General features: G+C 44.5%; 1 protein-coding gene across 6 annotated transcripts in view; it reads right to left on the reverse strand.

Moving 5' to 3' along the window:
- The window catches only part of SPTBN1 (spectrin beta, non-erythrocytic 1), a 134,902-nt gene that overhangs the window by 46,755 nt on the left and 60,630 nt on the right, over positions 1-27,517 (reverse strand). For all 6 annotated transcript variants that reach the window (XM_035565501.2, XM_050710061.1, XM_035565500.2 and 3 more), the window contains 5 exons: positions 9,262-9,413; positions 4,439-4,612; positions 3,019-3,110; positions 996-1,076; positions 105-220 (listed from right to left, as the gene is read on the reverse strand). In XM_035565501.2, the coding sequence (XP_035421394.1) occupies positions 105-220; positions 996-1,076; positions 3,019-3,110; positions 4,439-4,612; positions 9,262-9,413 (615 nt within the window). The remainder of the gene's footprint in view (positions 1-104; positions 221-995; positions 1,077-3,018; positions 3,111-4,438; positions 4,613-9,261; positions 9,414-27,517) is intronic.

Genomic DNA, 27,517 nt, shown 5'->3' on the forward strand with positions numbered 1-27,517 from the left:
TTAATACAAAAAGCTATCACAAAACAGTGTCCTTGGAAAAGGAGGGGTGGAAAAAAAAAAGCCCACAAAGAGCTGCAAAGCATTAAAACTGCAGGAATGCTTACCCTCAGGGTCCAGGAGCTTAGTAAGACCAAGGTGTTGCTCTGCAAGGTTAAAAGCATTTTGCAGATTGTAGTGTGCATTTGATTTCTTCAGCTTGTCAAAATCAATCAGATCAGGCCTAGACAGGATGAAAAATTCTTTAGATTTCCCAAAGCACAGTGCAGCCACCCTCAAATGAACAAACGAAATAAATGTGCAATCCTCAGAAACCCTGGCCTCTCGGGATGCCAAGGTTTCGCTTGCCCAGTGCCTCTGTACATTTCAGCGGAGTACTAAAGGAACAAAGTAATGCCCAGCACAGGGCAGAGCAGCAGAACCTAGCCCATGGCAAAAAAACAAGGATGGTTTACCATAGATAAAGGTGACCTGGAAAATAAACAGTCAAAGCTGTGGTCACACAGTCTCTCCTCATGATGATGGATGTGTGCAAGCTGTCTCACTTCACCCGAGCTTGCCAATGGGTGGCATCGCCAGCCATGTCGAAGTCCAGCTCCAGACTTTGCCATCCCTGCCCAGGGATTTCTTCCTCCTCCAGGCCATCGCTGTGCCCCAACCGCCGACCCCTCAATTCTGGGTGACCAGAGCTCAGCGTGAGCTACTCAGTAAGGTGTAAAAGCTTCTCTTCCAACCTGGTCACTCGCAGAATAAAATGATCGTGTGTATAATTTATTCTCTTGAAACCAAACGTGACTTGTGACATGAGAAGCTGTTGCCCAGATGAGCTCACAGTGACCACAAGAGTGAAAGGCAAGTTGCTGTAAAACTCTCAGCAATTCTTCCACTTCCTCCCCTCCACAGATTTCAAAATCAAGCTGCAGTGTAACTTCAAAACACAGCACACACTGCACCAGTCCAAGCTTTCAAAATCCATAAGGATGTTTCCCCACACATACCTGTGCTTATGTATTAGTGCATTGAAAGCCATCCCGTCCCTCCAGCTTGTTGTAAAGTTGTGAATGTTGACGTTGGGGTAACTGCCAGAACACAAAGCAAAAAGAGCACGATCAATACAGCATCTCTGCTGCAGCTCTGTATGCTTTATCACTAAGGGCTGGTTGCAGGAGTGACGTATTTGTTGTAAACCTAAGGGTGGGACGTTACCATCCCATAACAGACAAGCTATCATCACAGCTGGTTTCTAACCAGACAGACACTAGAGGTAAGTGCATCTTATTCTTGTAAACCCATCAGAACTGCTATGCATTCCTAAACGAAGACTCTAAATGCCTTCTGAAGTAATCACTTGATGTGCCTTTTTTAATAGCTTGATGCCTAACCTGAAGCCTATGAGGTTTCAGATCCCTAGAAGTTTAAAGCCTAATCCCAATTCAGCTGCTGGCAAATAATCATTTTCAGGTACTCAAAATATCCAGTTCAAGAAATGAGCAGGAACAGTTGGAGGAAAAGAGAGGAGTGAAACCTTTTCTGAGGATGCAGGTGCCACAGGAGCAGTGATGCATTAAGTTTTTGTTGAAACTGTCTGCTGTGCCAGGGCATCTTCAAGGACTGACCCTATTCACCATCTGACTTTTAAACAAAGCACATGCGATAGCCACCTTCATGCCCCATGGGTACACGGATTCCAAATTTGTCTGGTGAGTTTGGTATTTTTTAAGTCTCCACAAATTTCAGGGTGCTTACAAACGACTTTTCTAAGAGTTCTTGGAAGCAGAAGATGAAATATATTGCTAGAATAATGCTGAAGTGCCCCAACTCATCAGCAGGACATCCATGTTTCATGGGGTAAACGTGCAACAATGGATATTTAATTATGAAAAAAAGTTACTGTTAGAGAAATGTTTTGGAAATATTTCCATTTATGAAAATCCCTGTCAAAGGAAGAATTAGAATGATACATGGATATTCAAATTCACACTAGAAATCCATGTGCCTAATCAGGGAGCATGAAACAGTAGCCACCTTACCATCAGCTTTGTTTTCCTTGCAGCTCTCAAAGTATTTCTATGCCACAAATTCCGGTTCCCCTTCTAGTTCACAGTAAAAGATTCAACCAAGACAAGAGACCAACCTTCACCTTTGCTGCTATCTTATCCAACATGCTGGGTGGATCCCACTACATTACACTAAACACGAACAGAAAACCCATTATGCCTGGAGGGCAAAAATACTGTAGGAAGTCCAGAATACGTTTCAGCACTTTTGACACTTAAAATGCACACTTGTATCTTACGTCATTAAACAAAAAGTAATTTCATGTTTGAGCTCTGAAAGTAAGTTAAAAAAAAGTCTGAAGAGATATCAGAATTAAGAGCAGTTTTTATGCTCAGAAAGTCCTAGTCAATCAATACACAAAGATGCAGACAGAATACAACAAATCTTTAGCTCGCCCATGACCTGTTCACATGGCAATCAAAAGGGAAAGTTTGACTGTAATTCCATGGAACAGCTCTGTTCCTTCTATATTTTTCCCAGAATACACATGAAGAGTTGGAGACCCAGGACATGTTAACTTCACTTTCACTCTGACAGTAACAATTCACCATAGAAGCTAGTGGTGTTATCATTCTTTACAAGAAGGGACTCAATGACTGCATCCTCTAAAGGTACTGCAGACCAGGGCAAAGCTGAAATTGTTTTAAACACCTGCATACATCTATGTCATTTTATAGGGAAAGAGGGAAAACTGGTGGCAAACACCCTAACATAGTTATTTCTTCAAAGTAGGAGTGGACAGGAGGCAGCATATGCTATATATGTTCATGGATGATCAGGTTGGTATGTTTATTGCACAGAATTAATATAATAAACTCAGAATTTTCTGATTTGTAAACAACAGTTCACTTCTCTTGGTTGAATCCACTTAAGGAGATATATGTACTTGCCCATTTAAAATGATTTCAATGAAAACTCAAAATGCTGTAGAGCTTTAGAGATAATCACATAATCCACGCTTACCCAGCTGTCTTCATCTGGCACCACAAAAGCAATGCATCTTTAGCAGACTTCTTCTCCTTGTTGTCCTCAGTTTCAACACTGATATCTTGGATCTGAAATTAACAAAGAAGCTTTATGCATTCCTCTGAGTAAACGCCATTTTTTGCCTTTTTTTGAAAAGATGAAAAAATTCTATCAAAAACATAAGTAACAAGGAAATCTATGATGAAGGGGAAGGTGGAAGTAGGTAAAAGCTTTTCCTCATTTAGGAGCATTCATCCCAGAAGAAAGCTTCATCTGCCCTTATTTTACAAGAGGATTTCTCTTTTCTTTAGTCTGTAGGCAAAACAATTTAAACTTCAGCAGAAAACATTTCCAATTGTGAAGGCAAACCCTGTTCTATACAGGATTATGGTTTCACCCTACATGGCACCTCTTTCAGGATGCTGAGCACATCCAGCTCACTGGGGTCGAGGGGTACAGCAGGTAGTGGTCTTTTCAGGGGCATCAACAGGCAAAAGCTAACCAGGAGTTTCACAGGAGCAAACACATTTTCCAACCTCAAGCTTGGAGGAAACATTGTTTACCCTTAGCAGTATCGCAAATACATATTCCAGATTCTAGGCTGATACCTTTTTTTTAAAAAGAAAAAAAAAAAAAAGAATAAAAAAAAAGAAAATACTAAAAACAAAGGCAAACATTTTTTCTTTCGCATGGACAAATATCTTATTTTGCCCAGAGAAGCTGTAGATGCCCCATCCCTGGAGGTATTCAAGGCCAGGCTGGATGAGGCACCTGGACCTAGTGGGCGGTATCCCTGGCACGAGGGTTGGAACTAGGTGATCTTTAATGTCCTTCCAACCCAAGCCGTTCTATGATTCTGTGATTTTATGGAGACGGTTCACTGCTTTTTTTTAAAAAAAAATATCATAGTTTCAGTGAAGCAACATTGCTATTGCTGAAAGTTAGGCAGATAATTTCGATATTCGAAAGATATTTCGAAAACAGTAAGCAACCCCCAAATTAGAAGGTGTTTTTTATTGTAGGTTTTTTGCAAAAGGACTTTCCAGCCTTTTCTAACTGAGGGCAAAGACCAACGTGCAACTTGCTGGAAAACAAGAAATCACTGCCTTCAAGTGAGACACTAAAAGAATTCCTGTGGGCACCCTTAATCCATTTAAGCACAATGTCAGCCAGGATAATGACAATCAGTGCAGAGGTGATCAACAGATGAGTGTAGCATTTCCTCCTAGGTCTGCAAGAGTGTCTATGTCTGTGACTGGAGCTTCGTATTTATTAGGAAATAAATAAAAATAATAACACATGACCCTGCCAGATACCAAGTACCTTTGATCAGTCCACTCTTAAAAAGCACAATAAAATAGATTACAAACAAGTATGGAAATCTCAAATGTGTGTATAGGTATGCATGTATCCTCACCTGGAATCTCAGGATAATAGTCCAAATAAGGCCAAGTGTCAGCCTGTGATTCCCATCCACAATATCATGAGATCCCATGTTTTCCAGGTGCACTCGTTGCTCTTTCAGGAACTGGAGGGCTTTATCAACGTTCTCCAGGCAATGGATGCGCATCCTTCCCTTAGTTGGTTTGGGCTAGAAGGTAAAAGGGGAAGAAAAACAAATATTACTGTAAATGGAAGAAAACAAGTGCTTGATTTCAGTCAAGGCAGGTGAGTCACCCACATTGCCAACTGCCAGGCAGCAATCCTGTATGCATTTGTTTTTCAGATTCAGGGGCCTCTTTGCATCTGACAGGGCATTCACCCAAGGTTAGTGGTAGCACGTCAGACCCACGGCGGGATCACTAACACCCCAGACCTATGCTGCACATGCTGGGCGGCCAATTCCATTGGCCTTTCCGAATGTTTTCCCTGCTTACTTCCTTCATTTTTTCCACCTAGTCTATTCACTCACTATCTGGAAGATAAATTATTTTGTTAAGTTCATGCCGCACCTATTACATTTTCCCAAGATGCTCTTTTCTCTCTTACAAGTTCTTCCACGCTTAAAAAGAAGATCCTAAAGATAAAGAAATGAAACTAACTGATAACTGGCAGATGCACGCAATAGAAGGAATTGGTAACGAATGCTCCAGAGAGTATCTGCAAATACTGGCGCACACGCTCCAGAAGGACAGCTCAGATTTGAACTGCAGATAGTTAATAAAACAGCCTGAGAAAGAAATTTCCTTCATTTTTTGGTCAGTCAGAGTAGGATAAGTAGTATGAAAATAACAGACAAGATTTATTCCAAACAATGCCTCCATGAGGAAGAAGGGGGGGAACTGCCACACCAACATAACACAGTTTTACGAAGGCCTGGCGCAAATGAAAAAAGCCAGGAGCACATCAGCAGCACATAGAGGTCAGCTGTAAAACTGAAGAGAATTAAAGCAACTTTGTTCTGTGGATAAGGGTTACAGCTGAAGAGCTTGTTCTGTGCCCACTGAGATGTCACCAAAGGTACCTAGCCAAACTACTAATTGATACGATCTCTTTGTTTTCTACAGCAAATGTAATCAACTGGCCATGGAAATAGTGCAGGCAAAATCCTTGCCTGAGTCTGCATTTGAGGGGAGGAGTTTCAGCAAGAGCCATAATATGTTCCCCACAAACAGCAGCCTGACTAGCAGTGTGTCGCCGAGATGAAATGCTCGCTAGAAAGATGCTCTTCAGGACATGTAAATTCCTGAGGTCCTTAGCTTCACTTCAGTTCTCAGCCAGCACAGTTCTACACTGGATGCTGGCAAACAGAGCAGATAAAGTCAGTCCACAGCTCCCAGCAAGGGCGAGCATTTCCAGGAACCGACCCTGCTTTGGGGTGCAAATGTTGCTCAGAGAAGGCTCTCCAGAAGGACAGTGCTGCATCCATCCTCCTGCTGGCTCCACCAAATCACGTTTCAGTGAGTCCTGTACAGCACAGCTGGGAAGAGGGGTCCAAGGGAACAGCGCTGGCTGTGGGGCAGGTGGAGGCCCTTCTCCTTTACCTAAGCTGTAACCAGAGTACACTCCAATGCCTCAAGTTATTTAGCAGAAAAGGGGATTAAAACACTGCTTCTGCTCTCAGAAGCTCCAGCACCAAGGTGACAGAGCTAATGCCATTCACCAGAGATGTTTTAGTCAGATCCTGGGCCCACTGGTTCCCAACCACAACCCGTATGATGGCGTATTCCATGGGAACGTGGAAATGTAAGCTGCAAGTGATCAGCAAGACCTTCTCTCCCCACAAACAAGGACTTTATGTGAGGCAGCAGAGTACACACAGTAAATCTGAGCAAGCGAATCCAGCCCCAGGACCTGTAACGCCTGGCAAAGGGGCAGGCCTCCCAGCACCTGTGCCACTCTCTGCCCTATGGCAGGAGCTGCTGTTCCTCTCGTGCTCCAGGACTAGGGGCACCCTCTGCTGCATGGGGACCTCAGCAACTTACTGCTAGTGCAGTCTGGAGCTGTTCAGACTACAACTTATTAATAGCCTGAAAAGGCACTGCAAATTCCTGCACAGACCAGTGTCACCTGGCCGAGAAAAAATGCAGAGCACCGGCAGGAGACAGAAGGTTAAATGTTTCGGTATGGCAGCACAGGCAGGTCGTGCAGTCTTTACTGACTGTTCTGCATCATGAGAAGAGCTGTCTGAGTCCTGTTTGTACAAGGTGTGGCTGCTCTTGCCACGCTCTCCTGCACAGCCTCAGCATGAGAAATACGTGAGGCACAACTTTCTTCTTTACTGGGCTAACACAGACCCAGAAAACTGACCAGAGGGAAAGAAGACATGCTGAAGGCCCTGCATATTATATTTACCTGAACTCAGAGCCTTCTATTATTTTAGATCAAAATCCTTCCCTTTTCCAATGGGAAACATGACCAAATTCACTACAGAGAATCTGCTTAAACAGTTTGACCTTTGGGCATTCAGGAATTGAAAGGAATTTACTAATCCTTTATCTAGTGATGGAAGAAACTGAGCTAAATGCTCAATTTAATGCTGAAAACAATTCTCAGCTTTATTTTTCTGTTTGGAAGAAACTGATTAACAGCGTGTGCAAACAAAATTACAACCATCTTTTCATACTGGCTGGATTCTTTTCCACTTTGCTCAGTGAGACCATTGATGCTGTTGTTTTATTTCCAAATACTGGTCTGTACAGAGGACCTTATGTAGTAAGGACTAAACACTAGGATTAGGGATCAAATTGAGCAAAGAGGGGAAGATGTACATGTCCTTATTGCACACTCTCATTTTGAGGTTCTACAGTATACCTTCAAGAAGTCTGTGTTTTCATCATCAAAAATCACACAGCTTTCAAAAGATACAGTTTGATCGAATGTGGCTGGAGGCCTTACAGGGGGCAAAGAGTGGTCCTGCTTCCCTCATTAGTATCCTAAATACCAGACTCTGCTCCACAGGCTCCAGTTCCAGAGTCCTGGATTCAAATGCAGGAAAAAAAAATCCTGTTCTACTGCATCGGTAAACACACTGTATTAAAATAATTATCTAGGCGAGTTTCAGAGTTTGTTTATTGCTTTCTTACCATTTGATGTTTGTCTCGATTTTAAGTTTTCTGCATAAGACACTGCCTTTACATTTCTGCTTGGGTGGCATGGTGATGTCAGAAGTTACCCAGTAACAGCTACAGCAAATTCCAAAAGGCTGGAGAACGTCAGCAAGTGGATGCTACATGCTGATCCTACTGGATTTTTTTTGGTGTGTGTAATTGTCTCAAGGTTTATTGCATTGCCTTATCTGTATTCTTGTTTGCAGAGGAAGGTGTGGTGGAATGTACTGTTCAGAGACTGCTGTCCTCCAGCCTGAGATAATGAAGCTACAATAAGAATCTACCGTAGTGCAGACAGCTGCCAACACAATATGCAACCGATGATGCAAGTTCAGATCCAGCAGCCTCCTGCCCCCTCCCCACCCAAACAGCTGCGTAAGCTCTGTTTGCATTTTTTAAACTTGGAGTGAAAAATGTAAATGAATCATGCAGCAAGAATCACATGTCTGGTCTGAGCTTTACCACTGCTATTTGACACTGAAAGCCAAATCTTGGCAGGCAGATATGAAGATCTAAATAGAGGTGCCAGAGTTGCTGCCCGAATCCTCAAATAATGGGGCATGTGGATCTCAGTTACTTCTGTACGAATAAAATCTGACCTCAGTGCTACCTGCGGTGAGCATGTCAAATGTAATACCTCACTGAAGTAAATTACTTGGCACAGAGAAACTTATTTCAGGCAAAATGTAGTTGACAAACACTGAGATTGTTTACCTCCATCCACACAACACCAGGACAGGGTACTTTCCTGCATGTCAGAGTTTCTTTTTACCCTCAGAGATGCATTTGGAAATCTCCCTCTCTTGCCTCACTGTACAGATGTTACACTGTGGGCCATATGTTCAATTCATTACCCAGAGTCTTAGCCCATGAAGCTTCCATTAATAGGACTGCTTGATGACAAGCGATTACACAGTCCCAACCTCATGTAGCCTTAGGTCTTAGCTAAAGACCCGTATTTCTTTGAAAAGATTGCTCTAAATTGGGTAGTTAAGAGCACAGCCATCATTTAAGGAGCAGAATGAAAGGCTGATACCCAGACATTTCCTCACACACAGTTTTCCTGTCATGCAGCAGCATTTTTTTTTTTTTTTTTTAACTACAAAGCTTTTCTTACTCACCAGCTTGTGCTGGTATCATACCTAAAGAAAGAATTTGGCCCATTTATTAAAATTCATTTTAGGTATTCCTCTAACCAAAAAAAAATCCAAGCCTTATCTATTTGTATGGAACTCAAATAGTCCCAGGAGCATTCCTGGGTAGTGGGTATGTGACCAACAGCACAACAAAAGCCGCTGCAGAGCTCCCCAGCGTGGGCCTGGCTCTCTCCAACCTGTCCTCCACACCCCGCAGTGTGCTCTAGGGAAGGCAGCACGTAATGGGGATCATTCAGTGCTCCACTTCTGTCAGATCCAGGAGCAGGCAGAATGCTGCTGGAAGCACTCAGCATCTCACCAGCAAGAAACATTCAAAGACAACTTCCTCTGATTCCTACTGAAACCAACAGAAAGATGTTTTAATGATGTATGGATCCGGCTGTTCCTGAAGCAACAGACTTTCTTCCATTTAGTTCATAAGACATTTGCAACGTTGAACCCCCAGTTCTCATTTTTGCTGTATGTCAGTTGGGCCAAGCATTCACTAAAACAAACAAAAAACACACAGTGAAAACTAAGAAACAAACACTTACAAGTCGCTCTCCTGAAAGAACTTCCAGAAGTTTGATGAGCATCCTTCCATCACGAAGGTCAGTGTACAAATCCGTAATTCTGCATGACACGCGTGCCAAGTGGGAATTAACCCACTTTGTGAAAGTCTTCTTCTGAACTGCCTCACGTTCATCTGTTAAGAAAACACCACAATGTTACCCAAAATAAATGACAGTTCATGCGCCTTAACAAAAATGTGATGTTCAAACACATCTAATCTGATAGGTGAAAGAAGCTGGCTTCTTTTCTTAGCAGTCAATGCAGAAAATGGGAGTTTTCATCCGAAATCCACCTTTCTCCCTATCTCACAGCATTTCCTATAATGACTGGGAATTTTACTGAGTAACTATCTATGGAATAAATCTGGAGTATAGATTTCAGACTTACATGCTGCCCATGTAAGCAGCTTTCTCAAGGTGCAAAGAGGTCAGTTGTAAAGCTGCAATGTAAAAGCCACTTTGGACTGATCAAATTGTCCAGTAATTTGCTCAAGAGTTATCTTCCACCACTGGAAGAACAGGCCAACTTCTGCTCTCGAATACACAAACAAATCCAGAACAGATCCCCTGAAATAGCAGCGGTCACTTTGGATTAGGGTATGTATAAAAGAGAGCAGAGACCAAAACTTCACATTTATTCCCCCTCACCTCCATTTATTTGCAGATTCAGCATCTGTAACTGTATTTACACAACATCAAGATGAACTTTTCTGTAACTGCATGTTTGAGGTAGACTTGCGTTTATTTTAACCGTAGAAAAACAGTCTCTTTCCACTTTCCCTTCCCAGAGTCTTCCACAACTGTTTATACACGAAAACGCTGGCTATGAGAGCTCTCTTAATGCACAGGCTCACTGCAGCCCACATTAATTCAGAAACTCCCAAACAGCTATCTGCCAAGCTGAGAACTCTCAGACAGAAATATTATACATCTCTGTGGTTAAATTCTTTTGCCAAGGGTTTTGGATGAAGCCCTTCCTTGTTTGCAGAAAGTCAGTTCACTGAGCTGGGAACTACTACGGACCAAATTTATCACAACACAGGTGCTCAAACTTGGACTCCTAAGTCCGTAATCAGACAAACAAATGGAAGCGGTCTGCTTTTCCAAGCAGCTGAGCATCTAAACCTCCCAGAGGTCTCTTTAAAGTTGTTGGCACCTTTGGAAACAGGACATAAAGACTGGCAAATCCTAACCAAAATGTAACATGTCCAGCTCTGAGAACTCTTGAGTACTGTGCTCTACACACGCAGAAGGTTATTGGTGGTGCAGAGGAACCCAAAGTTCGTATGAAGACTTCCCGGGGCTTCAGTGCCTTCCCTCCTTCCCAAGCAGGGCCGTGCCCACTCCCTGGCAGCGGGGGGGACACGACCCCAGCCCCTTCCTAGCCAGCTGCAGCCTCCCACTCGTGGGACCACGGGGCCAGCAGCAGAAGCCTGATCCTGGTGGCAAGGAGTGACAAAGAAGCTGAGGCTGAAGAGGACAGAAAGTTAGGAAACAAGAAAAAGGAAAAAGAGCAACAAAAGAAGAAATACTGTAGTAGAACAGCAGTAAGGAGGAGAAACCTGAAAAGGAGTGGGAGAGCAGATCAGCACTTTGGTGGTGGTTTGCCTGGTTACACAAACCCCACTCCAAGATTTCCATTCCTCCCAAGTATTTCTGAACTTACTCCTGCCACTCAACCACGTGGTAGGAAGTGCCCTGGAGCTAACACACTGAAACCATCCCACATGTAACAGCTTTTGCCCACCTAGAAGGTACGAAATCAATTAAAAAACAATAAGGGTGTTGGCAAGACGTTAAAGGTGGGTTTTGTGATCAGTCAGCAGTGCGTCCTGTGAACCAACACTTTGCTTCTCTCGTTTGTCCTCACCACTGAGGCAGCAGCAGACTGCGAGGCTGTAGGAGGAGCACAAGCACTGGGCCAGAGCTGCGGCTCACTGTCCAGCCCAAGCCATTTTGGATCTGACCGAATACTTGTGATGGCTGGTGCTTTTTGAAAGAAAATTCCAGTGGAAATTACCACAGCTCCCTTCAGCAACTTCACTGGTTTGAGCAAGTCCCCAAACAGCTCAGCAAGTTTATTTCATCGCTGCAGTCTCTGTACAAAATCATAACATTCACGGATCCCTGGGTTACGTTCATCCTGAAGAGAAAAACGGATGGACAGGATCCTACAGATAAAGTCGGACACAGATAATCTTATATAAACAAGTAAGCTATCGGATATCACCATGAAGCCATCCATTAAAAAAAAATCTTTGGTCAAAAGCTATGGTTCTCAACAACCCTCCAAATTTGGGATCGGGATAAAAGTAATGGGTGGGAAAAGAACACCCATGTGGCCTCAGTAAAAAGATGAAGGGTCAGAGCCTGATTTTGAACAGAAAAAACAGGACATGGAAAAACCATGACGTGCCGTGTCAGGCTGTGAAAACTTTGGTGCTACAGTATTAATTGATGCCAGCTTAGGATCTTCTGCTGCTCAAAGGAAGCCTCAGAAAGCCCAGAGCTCAGGCAGCCGCAGGCAGCACTTGAAGCAGGGGGGAGTCGATGGCGCCAACCCCGGGGTGGTCCCCCAGAGAAGCTTCCCCACCCCAGCATGATCTGTGGCCTAAAGGAGGACATGGAAGTGTGTTCTTCAGGTGGCAGGGGTTCTGGGACAGAAGCGTGAGAAAGTTCAGGAGAGCAACTCCTTTTTCGCTGTTCAGCATTGTTAAGCACACTGAATTATCAGGGAGGGGAGGGTGGGAACAGCCCGTCAGGCTGGAGGCCCCCTGTGCTTCAGTAGCCAATGTTTGGTGCCACCAGGCATGCTTTCTTTGGACTTGTTCATGTACAGTTGCTGCCTCTCCCCTCTTACCTTCCCGTTTCCTCTGCACCGCTTTCTGCGGTCTTCTATTTCCTGTTTACAGTGAGAGGTTCAAGAGTTCGGTTGTTTTTTTGGGCTCCTCAGCTCCCCACCCTTGCTCTCATCTTCGCTCCTCGCACCTGATCCCCACCCATCCTCTGTGGCGCCGTCTTCCTCCCCACTCGCCGCCCGATAAAAGCAGTGTCAAAGTCCCTAGGAGACAGCAGCTGCAACGGCTTCAGTGCCATCTCCACACGCTGAGCCTGCTGGTGGCTCTTCACGTATCCAAGCGACTTCACTGCTGCAGCCCTCAGTGGCTTTTTGTTCTCTCCCCACCTGTCCCCCGATTCCCAGCAGGAAGGGCCAAGAGCTCTCAGCAGGGCTGGAGAACCCCGGGTGCCCCCTGCAGCCTCCGAGAGCTGGGTCCCCACGCTGGCCTGCAGCTGCCCACTCTCTGCCAGCTTTGGGGGACAGCCAGCAACTTATCTCCAAAAAACACCACTGGAGAGACACAACAGCTGTCAGCCTCCCGACGGGCCGGCCACCCAGGAAGGCCACACTGTAACGCGCCTGGAGCTCAGCTCTCCAATTCCCCACCGCCGCTGCTGGGGACGCCACCAGCAGGGAGCGGGCAGAGCCGTTCCTGCTGCCCCGCTCGAGGCTGCACTGCTCCTGTAACGTGGGAACAACCAGCACATCTTGGAAGCTGTTTGACGGGGGCTGGTCATGTTAAAACCTCCCCTGATAATTTCTACATAGTGTTTCACAACGACTGCAGGTTTTTGCAACGCTTTCACCAACGCTTTCAAACTGAAACTATTTTTCTGCTCCAGGGTTTCAGGTTAAAACACACATAGAACTAAAACCCATGAATCTTGGTTGTGTTTCACAGCCAGAAACAGACCCACAGAAAGCTGATACTTACAGCTCTACCAGATCAGCTAAGCTCAGAACACAACTACAGCTATTTTAATGTGTGGTGCCACACAAAAACCGACATGGGGCCAGGTGCATCCATGAGGGATGGTACCAGAGCTGTAACACCAGCGCTGGGCTCTGAAGCCCTGTTTACGCATCTCATGTCATCGCTTTGACCAACGTCCTTCATACCTTCAAAAACACATTTTTAGGTTTTTAAGATTAACTAAACCAGAGGATATGGGTGGAGCTCCAAGCGTCCTCCAGCTTATGAAAACATTTGTTTCCCAAGGGTAAAGAGAAATGCACAACATGCAAAACAGGCACAGCAGGAAAACGGAAGCCGCTCTCACAGCAGTATTGATAATAGAGAATCCAACTTATCTTGAAGCAACACTAGGAAGGAAATTTCCTTTATGCGGAAGCCCCCATGACAATACTAGTAGCACATGGAAGCTTGCAAGCTCCAGCTCTGTGATTGTGATAAATCAAGGACTGACTTTGTTTAGGAGTTAGTAAATAAGCTGCAGCTTATTTCACTGAAACTCACAGAAATAGCTTTTCACTGCAACTAGCAGAAAGGAGGGCTGGAGGGGATCTCAAGCAGCCATCTAGCCCCCTCACCGTCTGAGGAGAGTCATTTCTGCCTCTGCTAATTTGATGACGAAGAAAACTGATCAAAATGTTGTCAGCTTTCTGAAAGACCAGAGCCATGCCTGTCCGAGTCGCTGAATCCCTGGTTCAAGACAGCAGGAGGGGGCCATGTACTCCATCTCCTGTTCCACGCGCTGAGGGAACGATGGGGCTGGGCCAGGACAATGAAGCACATCTCTTAATAACCGCCCTGCAAAATGCATGGCTCCAAGAGCTGGCTGTGAGAGACGCGGGCTGCTCCTGCACACCAGAAAGCATTATCAGCCCGCATTCCTTCACACAACACCACCGCCAATTGCTCTTGTGGCAAAGGTTACCTGTGTGGCTGCCTGTTTTCTAAAAACAGCTCCAAGACAATCTGATGCCTTCCATACCAGTCAAACCACATTTTCAACAAACTGACCTTGAATCCGCTTAGAACTGAATGGCAAGCATGTCTGGCACTCACTGCTGCCAGCCCAGCACAGGTACAATGACTTTCAGTGTGCAAAAGCTACTGCCAGCACCCAGGTTGAAAAGGCCTCCTCACCCAGCCAGATTATCAGCAAAGGGAATGCTCTGAAAGGAGCTGAAATGCTACTGAAAAAAAAAGAAAAAAAACACAAAAATTAAAGCATAAAAGGAAAGCTGAAAGCAACAGCAAGTATCTAGGATGGCTGCTGGGTGCTTGGTGCATGTGCAGCTGCCTGGGGAGAGTGCAGCAAATCCTCCCTGCCAAGCCCAGCCGGCGGGCAGCGCGCTCTGTGCACTATCAACATTTGTGAATCCCTGTCATACGTCAAGCAAGGCAAATTAAGGATGAATTTTAATCCTTAACTTCAAATGCTCTGTCTCCTGCAGGTTTAAGTCCTTTTTACTTTCCATGCTGGAAGTGTTTTTCTGGCTTAAAATTATTATTTTTTCACTACAGCAACAAACGTAGCCAGCATGCACCCTACATGAAGCACTGCTAAACACACTGACTCAGAGAGCAGAGGAGAGTTGCTCCAGGCACACTGCTTCTGCTGATGACATCCAATATCCACAGCTTCCCTTAATTCCTCTGATCCTAGCCCAGGCTAACCATGCAAAGGGAAAAACAGAGCTTGCTTTCACAGGACGATGTAGCCATTACTGTAGGTTTTCAGGGAGCAGGATAGCACTGCATGTTTTCTCAAAGCTGCCAGGATATGGAGTTAAGCAGCCAGTAATATTCAGTGTCACAAATTCCAGCCACGCTCAAAGCTTTTTCAATTGAGAAAGATGCCTGAGAGAATGGCAAGTCAGCTACTGGGACCAAAGTGCTGTGATCAAACAAGAATTCATCATGAAGCAACATGCATGTGTGCGCTGGGATCGCCATTTGCCAAACTGACTGAAGGCTGCTGGTGAATGCAAAGTCGTTTTTGTTTGGGCCTAACCTCCCTTGTTTCAGGTAGGCTTGGGCAAGGCTTGTACAGAACATCTCCACTGTGCAGCACTTTGGGAAAGGAACGATGCTGGTGGCTGCTGGTCCTGGAGCACGGTGTCAGAAGGCAGAGACGGGTGCTCAGAGCAAGGCTGGGCTCTACCAGAACCCCGCGACCCAGGCAGGGAGCAAGGCCCCGGCTGCCCTTTACAAGCACCAGACAGCTCAGTGGGGCGGCTTGGGGCAGCGAGCTGATGCGATACTAAATATAAACCCAAGGGGAAAAAAGCACCTCTGCGTATCTGTACCGGCACAGCTGAGGGGAGAAACATCTGCTTGGATAAACGATCACCAGGTGATGGCATTTCCACACAGCTGCTGGACATGCTGTGTCAGTACACGTGGTGATAAGAAGCCCAGGGAGAACAACACAATGAGCACTGCACACAGGCACCTGTTACACGCACAGAGTTTACATTAAAATATGTTGGAATAGATCAACAGGAAAGAAAATGACAGAAGGAGGAGGGATCACCCAGTGAGGAGGAATATTAGGTATCCTTAGAGGGAAGGAAATGAAGCAAGTCTCTCTTGATGTTCAATCATCCCACGACTATTTCACCTTCAGCAGTAAGACAATAAAACCAAAAGTGGATGCTGCTTTCCTCCAGCTGCAGATAGCGGGACAGGACTGAAGACAGGAGTAGATAAAAATGGAAAGAAAGGGGCTGAATGTGGAAAAGAGAAGTCTGTAACAACACACACACACAGAGGAAAGCAACAACCCAAAGCAAAACCCGCAGGAAGCCAAATCCGCATCTTGCGCAACCAGGTGGTACATGTGCCTCCAGCGCCTCGAAACCACCAGGTGAGCTTTAGAAGTATCTCCTTCACTTTTACTTTGGACAGTTTAACATGGAGTAGTGACTGCAGCTGATGATTTTGAACAAAGCAATCTGAATTTGCTATGGTTATTTATGGTAAAAGCAATCTTTGGTGCGATTTCCTCATTAAAAATGGTGAGATTATGCCAAAGGTTTTACATGCTGGAACATGACTTAGGCAAGAACTTGAATGCAAACGTGAAAGATGACAAAGCAACAAGGTGATTTTTTTCATGCTGTGTTCAGCTGATGATTTGCATTAGTAGCAAAACCCTTGCTGCTTTCCAGACCCCACTGCACAGACAACATACTGTTCACAAGTCCGGGCTGTGCATAACAACCTGCTCTCTCTTACTAGGAAGCACCAGCCAGCTTCTAAATCCTATTAAATATCTACCCTTCTCTATTAAACGTTGCAGCACATGACTACTTTCACTGCTGAAAACGCTCTGAAAAGAAAAAAGGGAAAGCTGCATAATGCAGCATGTGGAAAAAAACAATTCTGCTGCTTTCTCTTTGATGTCACTAAACCTCCCTCGAACAATGCAGTGATGCACAGAACAATGTCCGGTAGCCAGCCAAGCATTACAGGGCCTGGAAGGGCAGGTCCCTTCATTGTCTTTATTTTTACACAGGGTCTATGGCATTTTGGTGTCAGCAGTACAAAAATAAACCCTCTGAAAGCCAGCTTTGGATCCATGTAGGAGAATGATTAAGTTCATCTGCAAAAAGTTGCTGTAAAGTCTCCCACAGCATACAAGAGAAACATGAAAGTCATCTGGGTTTAACAGTTTAATCTGGTAGAAGAACTCAGACTACTTTTTTTTTTTTTTTTTTTTTTTTTTTTTAATTCAGAAGACAAAATTGATGTATTTAAGCAGATTCAGAGAGAACCAGTTCAGCTCTCTCTACCTTAGTACAAACCAGCAAACTGCATGTTTAACTTCAGGACAACTGGAATGCAAAATTGAGTAAATATCTCCTGCACCACGACAGCTCCCTGCTCTGGAAAACACTGTGTCATTCACCCCATTTCCTAAACATTAACCTTCGCCTTTTTTTTCCTGGTACTTTGGGATACCAACTGCCTGCTGGTTTTCCTGGATGAAACACAAAGCAGCTACAGAACGGCACCCTTTCTCGTGGATGAGGAGAATGGTTCCATGTTTCTGCGTGCTGCCCTTGGGAACACCCACACCCAGCCCTGAAGCTTCAGCCACCACCCCCCCAGCTGAAACAGCCCCGCTCCCCTTCTCCGTGTGCATTACGAGAGAAATAGCCCAGAGGCCCAATACCTGATCTCCAAACTGTATTTGGATCAACATGTTAAAAATGCTTTTACAGCAAAATTGCAGAAGTGGAATAAAGAAATTAACTTTGTGGCCTATGGAGTGTCCAACATGTAGTTCAAATGGAGGTCCTTTAACAAACAGCAAGAAAATACCTCAGTGTTGCTCCTATTTAAAATAAGCAACACCTTAAGGCTGATTCGACATTAGTGTTTTACAACACCTGCCGCCATTTCTTCCCTTTGCATATCAGACAATTCACTTCCTTGGCAGGACTATGGAAAAAGCATCGGCCTGTCCCCGGACACTGGGATTCCCACCCCACAATGAAGAGACTGAGGTCACAGCCCTATTTCAAGCACACACAATCTTGTAGGGTCTTTGCAACTTCCTTTAAAAAACACGAGGAGCATAATGCAGGGAAACACGAGGCTTTTTATGGAAGTGGGACAGTGCTATTAGTTTTGTTTGTGCCCAGTCCACTAGCTGATTAGCAGTGGTGCACAGGCAAGGAGAAGGCTCGGCACAGAACATGCTGGGAACTTTACTCCCTAAGGTCCATCCTATTTCTTTCCCTGTTCTGCAAACCCAGTGGAATGACAGAGATCTTACAGTGGATTCCCACTCATCTAGAGGAAGAAAAACATGGGTAGGAAGGAGGTGTTTGGCTTTTTGTCTTCACATGATTTCCCTTCTGCTGTACTCTTTTTCTTCTAGTCCTCCTCCTCCGCTGCAGCTAACACAACAACTCACACAAGACGAGGAGCAACCTGCTGTTTCTGCAGCCCAACTACGTGGCCAGACTGGGATCCTCCTTAGCTAGGTATTTGGAAATACGAAGTTATAATTGTGGAGCAGAGATGAGTCAGTAAGGGATGGGCATCAGGACTCCATGTTCCCTGTGAAGACAGGGAAACGGACACTGAGACCCCTCCCTTACGGAGTCAACCTGAGCATGGCAGACACCTCAGCCCAAGACCTGCTGCTGGTGTGAGGCTGAACGTGTGCACCAGGAGGGTGTCCAGACACCACAGCGGGCCCGCAGAAGCTGCAGGCCATCCTTGGGGACATTCAGATCTCTGCAGGACAAGACCCTCAGCATCCCTGAACCTGCCCCTGCGTTCAGCAGTATTGTCGGACCAAACGCACTCCTAATTCTAATTATTCTAATAATCCTAACTCCACTTTCCAACCCAAGGAATCTCGTGATTCTAAGAGGTTTGGCAACCTCAAACAAACAGGCCAGTAAATGAACTGCCAGCATTCCCGTGGAATCCCACTGAGGGGTTCCAGAGAGCTGTAGGGTCTTTTCCTTCATCTGAGGCACAGGTTAAGATGTTACATGGAGTGAAAAGTCAAAGCTGTGGGATGTCTTCACTACGCTTCTTTAAAAACTCATTGCAATCAGAAAGAAGAGAAAATTGAGAGAAAGAAGAGAAAATCTCATTGAAATCAGAAAGAAATGCCAAACCTTTGTTGCTTTCATGTTTAAATCTAATTTCACTTCAATGACAGAAAAGCATGAATAGAAAATAAATCTATGATGAATGCATTTAATCCTTTCAAAATATTAAATCTGGGTACTAAGAGATGTTATCATTATAATTAGTTGCTGTTAAATTATAATTTTCATTATCACAGAAATATTTCAAATGGAAAAACATATATTTAAACAACCACTGTGTTGATCAGGTATTAATAACAGTTCCCCTTTAACAGGCCGATTTTATAGCCTTACTGAACAATGTGTTTAGTTCACTCAGTTTCCATGATCACAGAACAATTTATTATTGGTAATTGCAGGCTGTAGCGTAGAAGCAGACACACGACACTGTGCCAGCAGGCTGCCGAAGGAAAGCAGCAGCACCACAGGTAAGCCAGGCCATGGCTCTACGTGCTTGGGATCTAAGCTGAAACCCCAAAAGACACCCCCCAGGACAAAAGCAGAAGGACTATCACCAATAAAAACCCAGCAGATTACAATGACAATTACTTGTATAACTGAAGGAACCCATGTTATTTATCACATGCAGTTATTTCTACGAAGGGAGTTTTTAAAATGAATGAAATTTAATGAGATTTGAAACAACCTGCTAATAATAAGCATTAGAGGAAAAACCCCTAATCTTCTCTGGCTCTAATCTGCAAATCCATCATGCAGAGCTCCAGCTGAAGTTGTCTGAGAACAACACAACTTGGGCCTTCCCCTGTAAATTCCTGCAGAAAAGCTCCAGAACATGCAAACACAATGTAAACTTTAACATACACAGACTGCAATGAGTCACTCCATACATTAATGGTCTTCCTTATGAAATTCATGTAGTAATTACAAAAAAAAAAGTCTTTTCATGCCATACTGACTTTCTTGTGACTTCTGAGGTACAAACAATTTGCACACAAATTCTAATTCCTCACCTCAAAATTTTCCTTGATTCCAATCCAAAGGTCATTTACTGATCTGCTTTTGTGGAACATGGGGCATGTTTAAGCAAAATCATTTCAGCCTTTGGAGTTATGCAAGAGTGGGGAAAAAACAAATACTTTGCTAGTACAGAGGAACTTGCCCATAGAACAACTTCCAAAGCAGTAGCAGAAAAATGCAAAAACTCCCTTTGTTTGAAACTCTAGATGATCTCTCTGAGATTTAAAAGGTGGCGCAAATTTGAAGGAATTAGTTGAATAAAATTATACTTTGAACGTCTTAAATATGTATCTTTGTTCAGAAACATCACTTGTTTTTCTGGTCTTGAAGTGGACTCGTGAGTCGTACTGGATCAGGAACGCACTGACTGCACAAACTGAAAAGCTCTCCACGCTACAAAGGCATGGCTTCTCTTGAAGTTATCTGTGAGAACTCCCATTAATTTACCTTTGCTTACTTTAATTTTTAACTCAATGAGAGAATGTAACTGCCAAACATCACCAGTTTGGTGTGTGACAGCAGTGGAAGAAGCACCCAACACCCCAAGCAAAGTCATTTCGTTGATGCCACCTTAGTCATGCTGTGGGGAGGTCTGCACTCCAGCTTCCCCCGCCAAAAGATGGAACTTAAGTGTTTGGGGTTTTTTGGTGCCTTGGTTTATTTATTTGGGGGCAAGCATTGCTTGTTTGTTTTGCGTATTTTTATATTCTATGAAATATAGTGATCAATAAGAGAAACAGAGCTCAAGAACTCCTGAAAGCTGAGTACCTGATAAGTGCTCCGAGTGTCTATTACTGTGACATTAATGCCTTTATATAATTCAGGGGCCAGTTAAGCACAGAACTATGGCATGTTTGCCTTCTGCATGCGAACAGGCTCTTTGAACTCACTGTGTACTTATACCCCCAAAATAATCTTTTACACCTTCTTAGCCAAATTGCACAGAGACATGTGTGCACAGGCAGTTGTGAAATAATTTAACTAATACAAAGGCTGGAAATGTCTTGAAATTCAGCAGGAGGCAAGAACTCCAGAACATGAAAACGCATTTATGCCATCTTACACAGACCGTGTGCACTTTCTTTGCGTGTTCCTGAAACGTGAGACGTGACAGCGCGGTGTCTACAGGTCTCCAAATATACGAGTATATTTGAGCCTAACTCAAATGCACAAGAACAAGCTCCATGAACACATCTGAACCTGAAGCCCAGTGACCTGCAGTTGGTGCCCGGGAAATATATTGCAACTTGGCAACATGAACTAAACCAGAAGGGAGAGCTGGCTTGCACCTGATGCCAAAAGGCATTCTGGCACTAGGCAGCTCACAAGCATAAGCTTGAAAACTCTGCTAGGAAATGGCTGGAGTTGGCCATGCTCATCCAGACTGGAGGCGAGGTAGAGGAGAGCCCCGTACCCAGCCCGCTGACCAGGTACTGCCGAGGTTGCACTGTGCTGTGCAGTCGTTTCAGGCCGTCAGGCAAAACACTGGGAGTAAAAATTCCCTCTCAGATGCTGCTTTATTTTGTGTTGTGACAAGTGGCAGGTGCTGGTCTCTCTTCTCCTTCCCTGTGGAGCGCACCCCACCAGCATGCACATGCACAGCCAAAGACTTCACATGTCAGGTATCGTTAAGCCCTGCCTGTTCTCCAGGACAACTCGAGGCTGCTTTTACTAAAAAGAAATGTGTGCAATGAGGGACCAGTGGTAACACGGCTGGCCCCAGGCACAGAGGGTGAATAAACATTTTTCTCAAGTGGCAAAGAGCATCGTCAGCTTCCATGTGCTGGCAAGGATCAGTGCAACTGCCCATTAGGAGCAACTGTTCCAGTAAAACAGATTTTTATCATGGGGATTTTATACTATCTCCTATTAGTTATCACTATTTACTTATTAATTTTTTTTGGGGGGAGGAGGCAGAGAGAGAGAATATTCAGTAGTGTGTGAGCAGCAATGGATTTGTGGAAAAACACATGCCACAGCTTCCACGTCTCCCATGGTGAATGGTCTCCATAAGGACTGAGGGGACAGCCATGAAAACCACATCCAGGCACAACCCGCACATCAGCTGCTCCTGGAGGCTACCTGGGCACCTGCAGATGGGGCAGTGGCCAGGATGTCACCTAGGGCACAATCGAGGAATTGTCTACAGGCACTGTCACTTGTCTAAAACAACTCCATTGTGCTGGATGTGAAACCTCTCTGGTCATTAGGTGTGGCCAGGAGCACGAAATGCAACTCACGCCCTACAGGGCAAGTGAAGCCTGCAGAGACAACAAAGGAAGGGGTGCAAATCACCTCTAAGAAAGCAGATGTGATCCCCACCATCACAGGTAAAACAGTTCCTGACACCCTTTCCTCCTCTGGGCTCCAAATCAGAGCCTCAATCAACCAGACTTTGGTCACTTAACCAAAGACCCACCACATACCGCAAGGTCTCCTCTGCGGCCCCGACCCCTCAGTGCAGCGCGAGAGGAGAAATGCTCCCCACAGCCCCGCTTGGGGTGCTGACACCGCTGCCCCAAGAAATTGCCTTTATTTAAGCTACTTGCGACACTGAGCACTTAAAGGTAGGGTTAGCTAAAATTATCTAACTCCCCAATGCACAAGAATATTGCAGAGGTCACAAGTTCAGAACCAAACCGATGTCTGACGTTTCCAGACACCTCCCTATTTATTCAGAGCTGTACTGAATCGTCATTCTGTAACGACTATGACTCATGCAATCAAAGTACAGTCACATCCGCAATTTCAGAGCAATCTTTTTCATTATATTGCCAGACAACCTGGAAAAGCTGAAAAGAGGAACACACCCTGAAAAAAAGGCAGTTGCACTACCAGAGTAAGTCTAGTTTCCCTGGAGATAACCAAGGAAATATATTAAACGAGATGCAGAATTAATAATTACCCAAAGCAAACTGTAGTCAGTTGACTGCAGATGAGACAGCCATGTTAACACACTCCTGTTTTTCCTGGAACCAAATCATATTCAAAAAACTGGAAGCAGTGCCTGGGCAAAACAAACACTTGGCTTTTTTTTTGGTAAGGGGAATGGAAGGACTGAACCCAGTGTACAGGGCCAGCGTGGAGAAGCTGAACCCCAAGAGGAGCAGTTATTTGAGAAGAACGAGGGAGCAGGCCTGAATCTGAGAGACAAGATCTCCCGAGAGAGGACTGAGCCATTGTGTGGGTTCAACACCCTTGATGGGTCTCCCTTGGCTTAGATCATCAGAGAAGGGGGCTCTGCAGATTGACTGGCTTTCTGGAGAGTTTGCCAAGCCCTTGAGTTAAATGTAGGTATCTTTCCTACACCAGAGTGTTTTTATCAAGAAAAATCTGGGCAGACAGCATTTATTTTGTTCAGAAAGACTCAGTCTCTTTGCAACAAGGCGCCATTTCATTCAATCTTCACAGATGTATGGCCACCCCTTGCTTACGATTAGAGTCCTGTGGTAACACAGATAATTTCTGTACCTTGGCACCACACCTTATTTACTCTTTTGCATGTTTCTCTAGCCATTCTACCCGAAAACTCAGCTCTGATAAAACTAAACCAGACAGACAAGAAAATCCGAAACAAACAAAACCCAGCTGCCCAAGCCCACACCGAGCCTTGTGAACATTCGCCTTGCCACTGTGACAACACCCAAGGCAGAGACGCTTGCAGTCTCTGCAAGGAACAACAAACTGATTCCTGCACAATGCCATCTGGGATGATACTTCTGCTTGCTAAGGCAGAGAATACACAAAATTTGTAAATGAGAAATCATATTTATGACCTTCCCCCTGAGCTCAGCAGAGTTTTACTGAAAGCTGTGCAGAACTGGATATTCTACCAAAGCACAGGTCACACACAACACTGACCCTGTGAAGTGCAAGCTTGTCCTGCCAGCGTAGCTGGGCCTGCGCTGCCAGGAGTTCCAGTTCTTGTTTTTTATGAACAAACCCGACTTGACTGAACACGGCATTATCTACTTTTCCAGTCATCTTGGGGAAAAGGCCACTCGCTAATGCCAGACCTTTCACAAGGCCTCTGAGAAGCCATGAACACGGCCTCTGGACTCTGCCACAATTTCTGCATGCGTGCCAGTGTGACTGCGCCGCTCCCCTCAAAAACTGAAGGGCCTTTTTCTTTAAGCTTCTTTCTAAGGGAAACAGTGGGGCATTCAGCCCGGCTAGGGAGAGCGGTTAATATTAGTTTGGCTACAGTAGCTCTCTTCCAACAAAGGCAGCTCTCAGCCCGGGATACCCTCGTTCCAGCAGCAACTGTACAAGGCCTTTGTGTTAACGTGGGCTCTCCCGGCCACCGTGACCTCAGGCTCCACATCAAAGTCACAAGCATGAGTGGTCACCGTCCTGCTTGTGTTCCTTCCTCTGAAAGGGATGGAAGGATTCTGCTGTGTGTGTTTTTAGGAACAGCCGGCGATTTTAGACTGTCCTTACATGCCCTCCTTAATTGCCTTCAGGCTATCGTGGAGGACTGCAGGGCCAGGACTGCCTCAGGTGCGAATGCCAGCTCCAGTCTGGTCCCTACGTGACTGAAACGCGCTGGAAGGCACACCAGGAGCAAAACCCTCCTGCCCAGAGCCAGGCAGGGAGTGCAGGCCTGCTGGGACCACAGACCGTGCTCTCTGCCAGTGACCCTCCGAAAGGGCCAGCAGCCAGCAGCAGCCCCAGCAGCCCAGCTAGTGGCTGACCTGTCTCCTCAGGTAGGCAATGGGTTGGTACCTGCCAGCCCTGGTGCTCATTTCCACATCAAATTCCACTCCGGCTTTTTTGTGGGAAGAGCACAAAACCTTATTTACTTGATTTTCTATCTTTTGCCACAGCTTTTAAAGTTAAGAGACTAATTCCCAATAATAGGCTAAACAGTTTTCCCAGTCCTGTTTACTCAATAGAGATAATTCATTTTCACATAAGGAAAAACGTCATTGTCATACCCTACTACTGAATAGCTGATACTTAATACTTCCTGATGCAACTGAAACAGGAACAAAAAGGTCTTCAGAGCTGTTAGCAATCAAACACTCTTTGAATGAACTGGCTCACCACTGTGAAGAAGTTAATGCGACTACTGCCATGAAATTCAGGACACGCGCATAAGCGGCAGGTATGTGCACCTTCCTGATCCCCACGCCCTGCGCTGTGGCACCACAGCAGAGTAGATTAGTACAGGCAATAGGAAACATGGATTTTGTGAATCATGCTGCAAATCTGCTATTTGATTTTCTTCAGCTTGGCTCCTTGGCTTAGGTAGCATTTCACCCGCTTTAATAATCAAAGGATGCACCCAGGAGAAAACAGAAAGACAGAAAGAAAAGGAGAAAGAACAATCTCACAAAACAGATTTCAGAAAAAATCAAGAATGAAATCCTATCATTGTTCTGGCTTTTAATCACCACTTCCATCTCCATCTGTAGTCTTATTTACTGCCTCACTTTCCACAGAAGTTAGTGGCAAAAACCTACAATCGATTTGAGTGGGGCTCTTGGACGGAAGAAATATTTGGAATAGGACCCTGCACTCCTACGTGGTTACAACATGCCTGCGGTACACTGGGACTGTCTGGGACATTTAGCTCATTAGACGCATCCAGCGCAGAAACACAAAAGGCCAGCTCCAGCGCTAGCACAAATCGCTGTGTTTCCAGATTCCCAGAGCTACGGGGCTTTACACCAGTTAAGTACATCACACAAATCATTTCACTGTTCTAACTGGCAACAAATCGCCCTGGGGGTATTCAAAGATCACCTTACCATCACGTGTGAACATATCTGCTTACAAGTGTTGTTTACTTCACAATTTCAGAGCCACAGAGGTACACAGCAATTGCCTTTTTTTTTTTTTTTTTTTTAAATATTCCAGAGCCAGAGTTTTCTGTTTGTTTTAAAATTAAGTTGTTTATCCATGTAGTTAGAAACAAATACTACAAATGATCTAAATAGAAAGTAAAGAGAACAGAATACAAAAAAATAAAAAATAAAAATGGAGACAACAGTTCAGAGTTGTGAATTTTCACAGTTATTTCAGTGAGGAGCCAAATCCAATTCAAACGTTTACTTTTTCAACTGGATCAACAGTGACCATATTAGTAGAAACACTCTACTCTGTGCTGTTTTAATTTGCCTTCTGCATCTCCCCAAGTTCCAAAACTCACAACCAGAAGTACACTTCTCAGAAATCTGAAGACATGAAAAAGGATTCAGAGCTTTTAGGAAGAGAAAGGAGTTTAGGATAAAACTGTTAACTTCAGTACCTAGGAGATTATCAAGACTTATTTTATTTCTTTAACAGTAAGAAACATCTTAGCCCTCACTTAGTTAGTCTTGAGCCACAGTAGCAGTTTATCTAGCAGAAAAGATGGAGTTGCCATTCTGTCCTCAACAGCCCTGCAAAACAGGGAAAATACACTAACGTGTTAGTATTAACAAACTAGTATGTTTACTGCTTACCATTTGTTCTGAAAGAAAAACTTTGGCAAGAACTTTCTGTTAAGTTTTCCTAAAAGTCTCACTTTTATTTAGTTTTTAATATCATGATTGGTAGAAAATGGGAGCAAAGGGTTTAAATGTTTTAATTTCCTGGGTGTTTTTGAAGTTTATCCTTCATAGACAAACTAATCCAGAATCTACAACAAAATCTTCTGTGGGCTTGCTATGTATCACCTAGACAAAAATTTGTGTGGTGGCACAATTAGGTAGCTTATGTGTAACAAAATTAATAGACATCAAGCATGATCACTGAAACATGGCTTTTACTTCCAACAATACTGATCTGATCAGTCCATCCCCAAAGGAAGGGCATGAAACTGATTCCTCATCCCTTGCTGCAACATTTAGGTCCAGGCATAAATAAGAGAGTGTCTCCGTCACTCCACAGTTTCAACAGTGTAATGGTAGGCTCTTATTTCTGGAGAGGGCAGCAATGATAAGGCAGCCCTGACAGCCCTCTCGCTGATTCTGCATCAGTTTTGTGCCACAGCTTCCCCCAGACTGGTAAAGAAAGGTAGGAGGATGTGGAAAGTTTAGATTTGACTGGTTCATTTTTTGAAGAGACAAGAATCAAGTACAAGGCCTAGCAAGTGATTTGGTAAAAACGTTCCTTTTGGAAAAGAACTTGGATATGTTAGCTACAACACTTACCCAATCATTTCCTCCAAGTTAAATCCTGAAATTACACACTCAATTAGTTGGCAAGATCGCTTTTTATAACCTTTTCGTAACAACTGTCCATTTGAAACATTTCTAGACAAAGATTTCACCAATATTCAGCTACCATCTTTGTTGCAGATAGCTAAAATGCCATAAAACTGAGTCTAACGTTCAAATATATTTGCAGAAAGACTTTACATCAGAAAGAATAAGGGCCCGACTATCACAGACATGCACGCTGCATTTGCAGTCACTTAAGTCTTTGCAAATCTGATAGGGCTTCCAACCATTTAGCTCGTGCCCATGTGTTCACTGAAAACAGAAGACTGAAGTATGCTGTGACATGAAGATTTTGGAAGGGTTGCCGACAGCAGAAAACCAAGCAAGATTTGCCAGAAGAATATGGACATACTTGCAATTTGTGGGTCTGAGAGGAGGGGGAGGGGAACAAACACAAACCAGACCCATTTCATCTGAAATTAAATTAAACCTTCCCTCGTTTCACCTTTAACGGGAATTGCCATGACAAGAAGTGCCAGTGACCAATTTGGTAGACAAAGTAGGATGTCCTTCAGCAATCGCTGCCTGTAGCTATGCAGGTCACTGCTAGCAAGCGACTGTGAAAGCCTTTAGCACGTAAATCTTGCAACAAGGAGCGCAGCTGGTGAAACTTTTCAAAGGGCACCCG

Source organism: Cygnus atratus, chromosome 3, assembly GCF_013377495.2.
Source record: "Cygnus atratus isolate AKBS03 ecotype Queensland, Australia chromosome 3, CAtr_DNAZoo_HiC_assembly, whole genome shotgun sequence".
NCBI classification, from domain to species: Eukaryota; Metazoa; Chordata; class Aves; order Anseriformes; family Anatidae; genus Cygnus; species Cygnus atratus.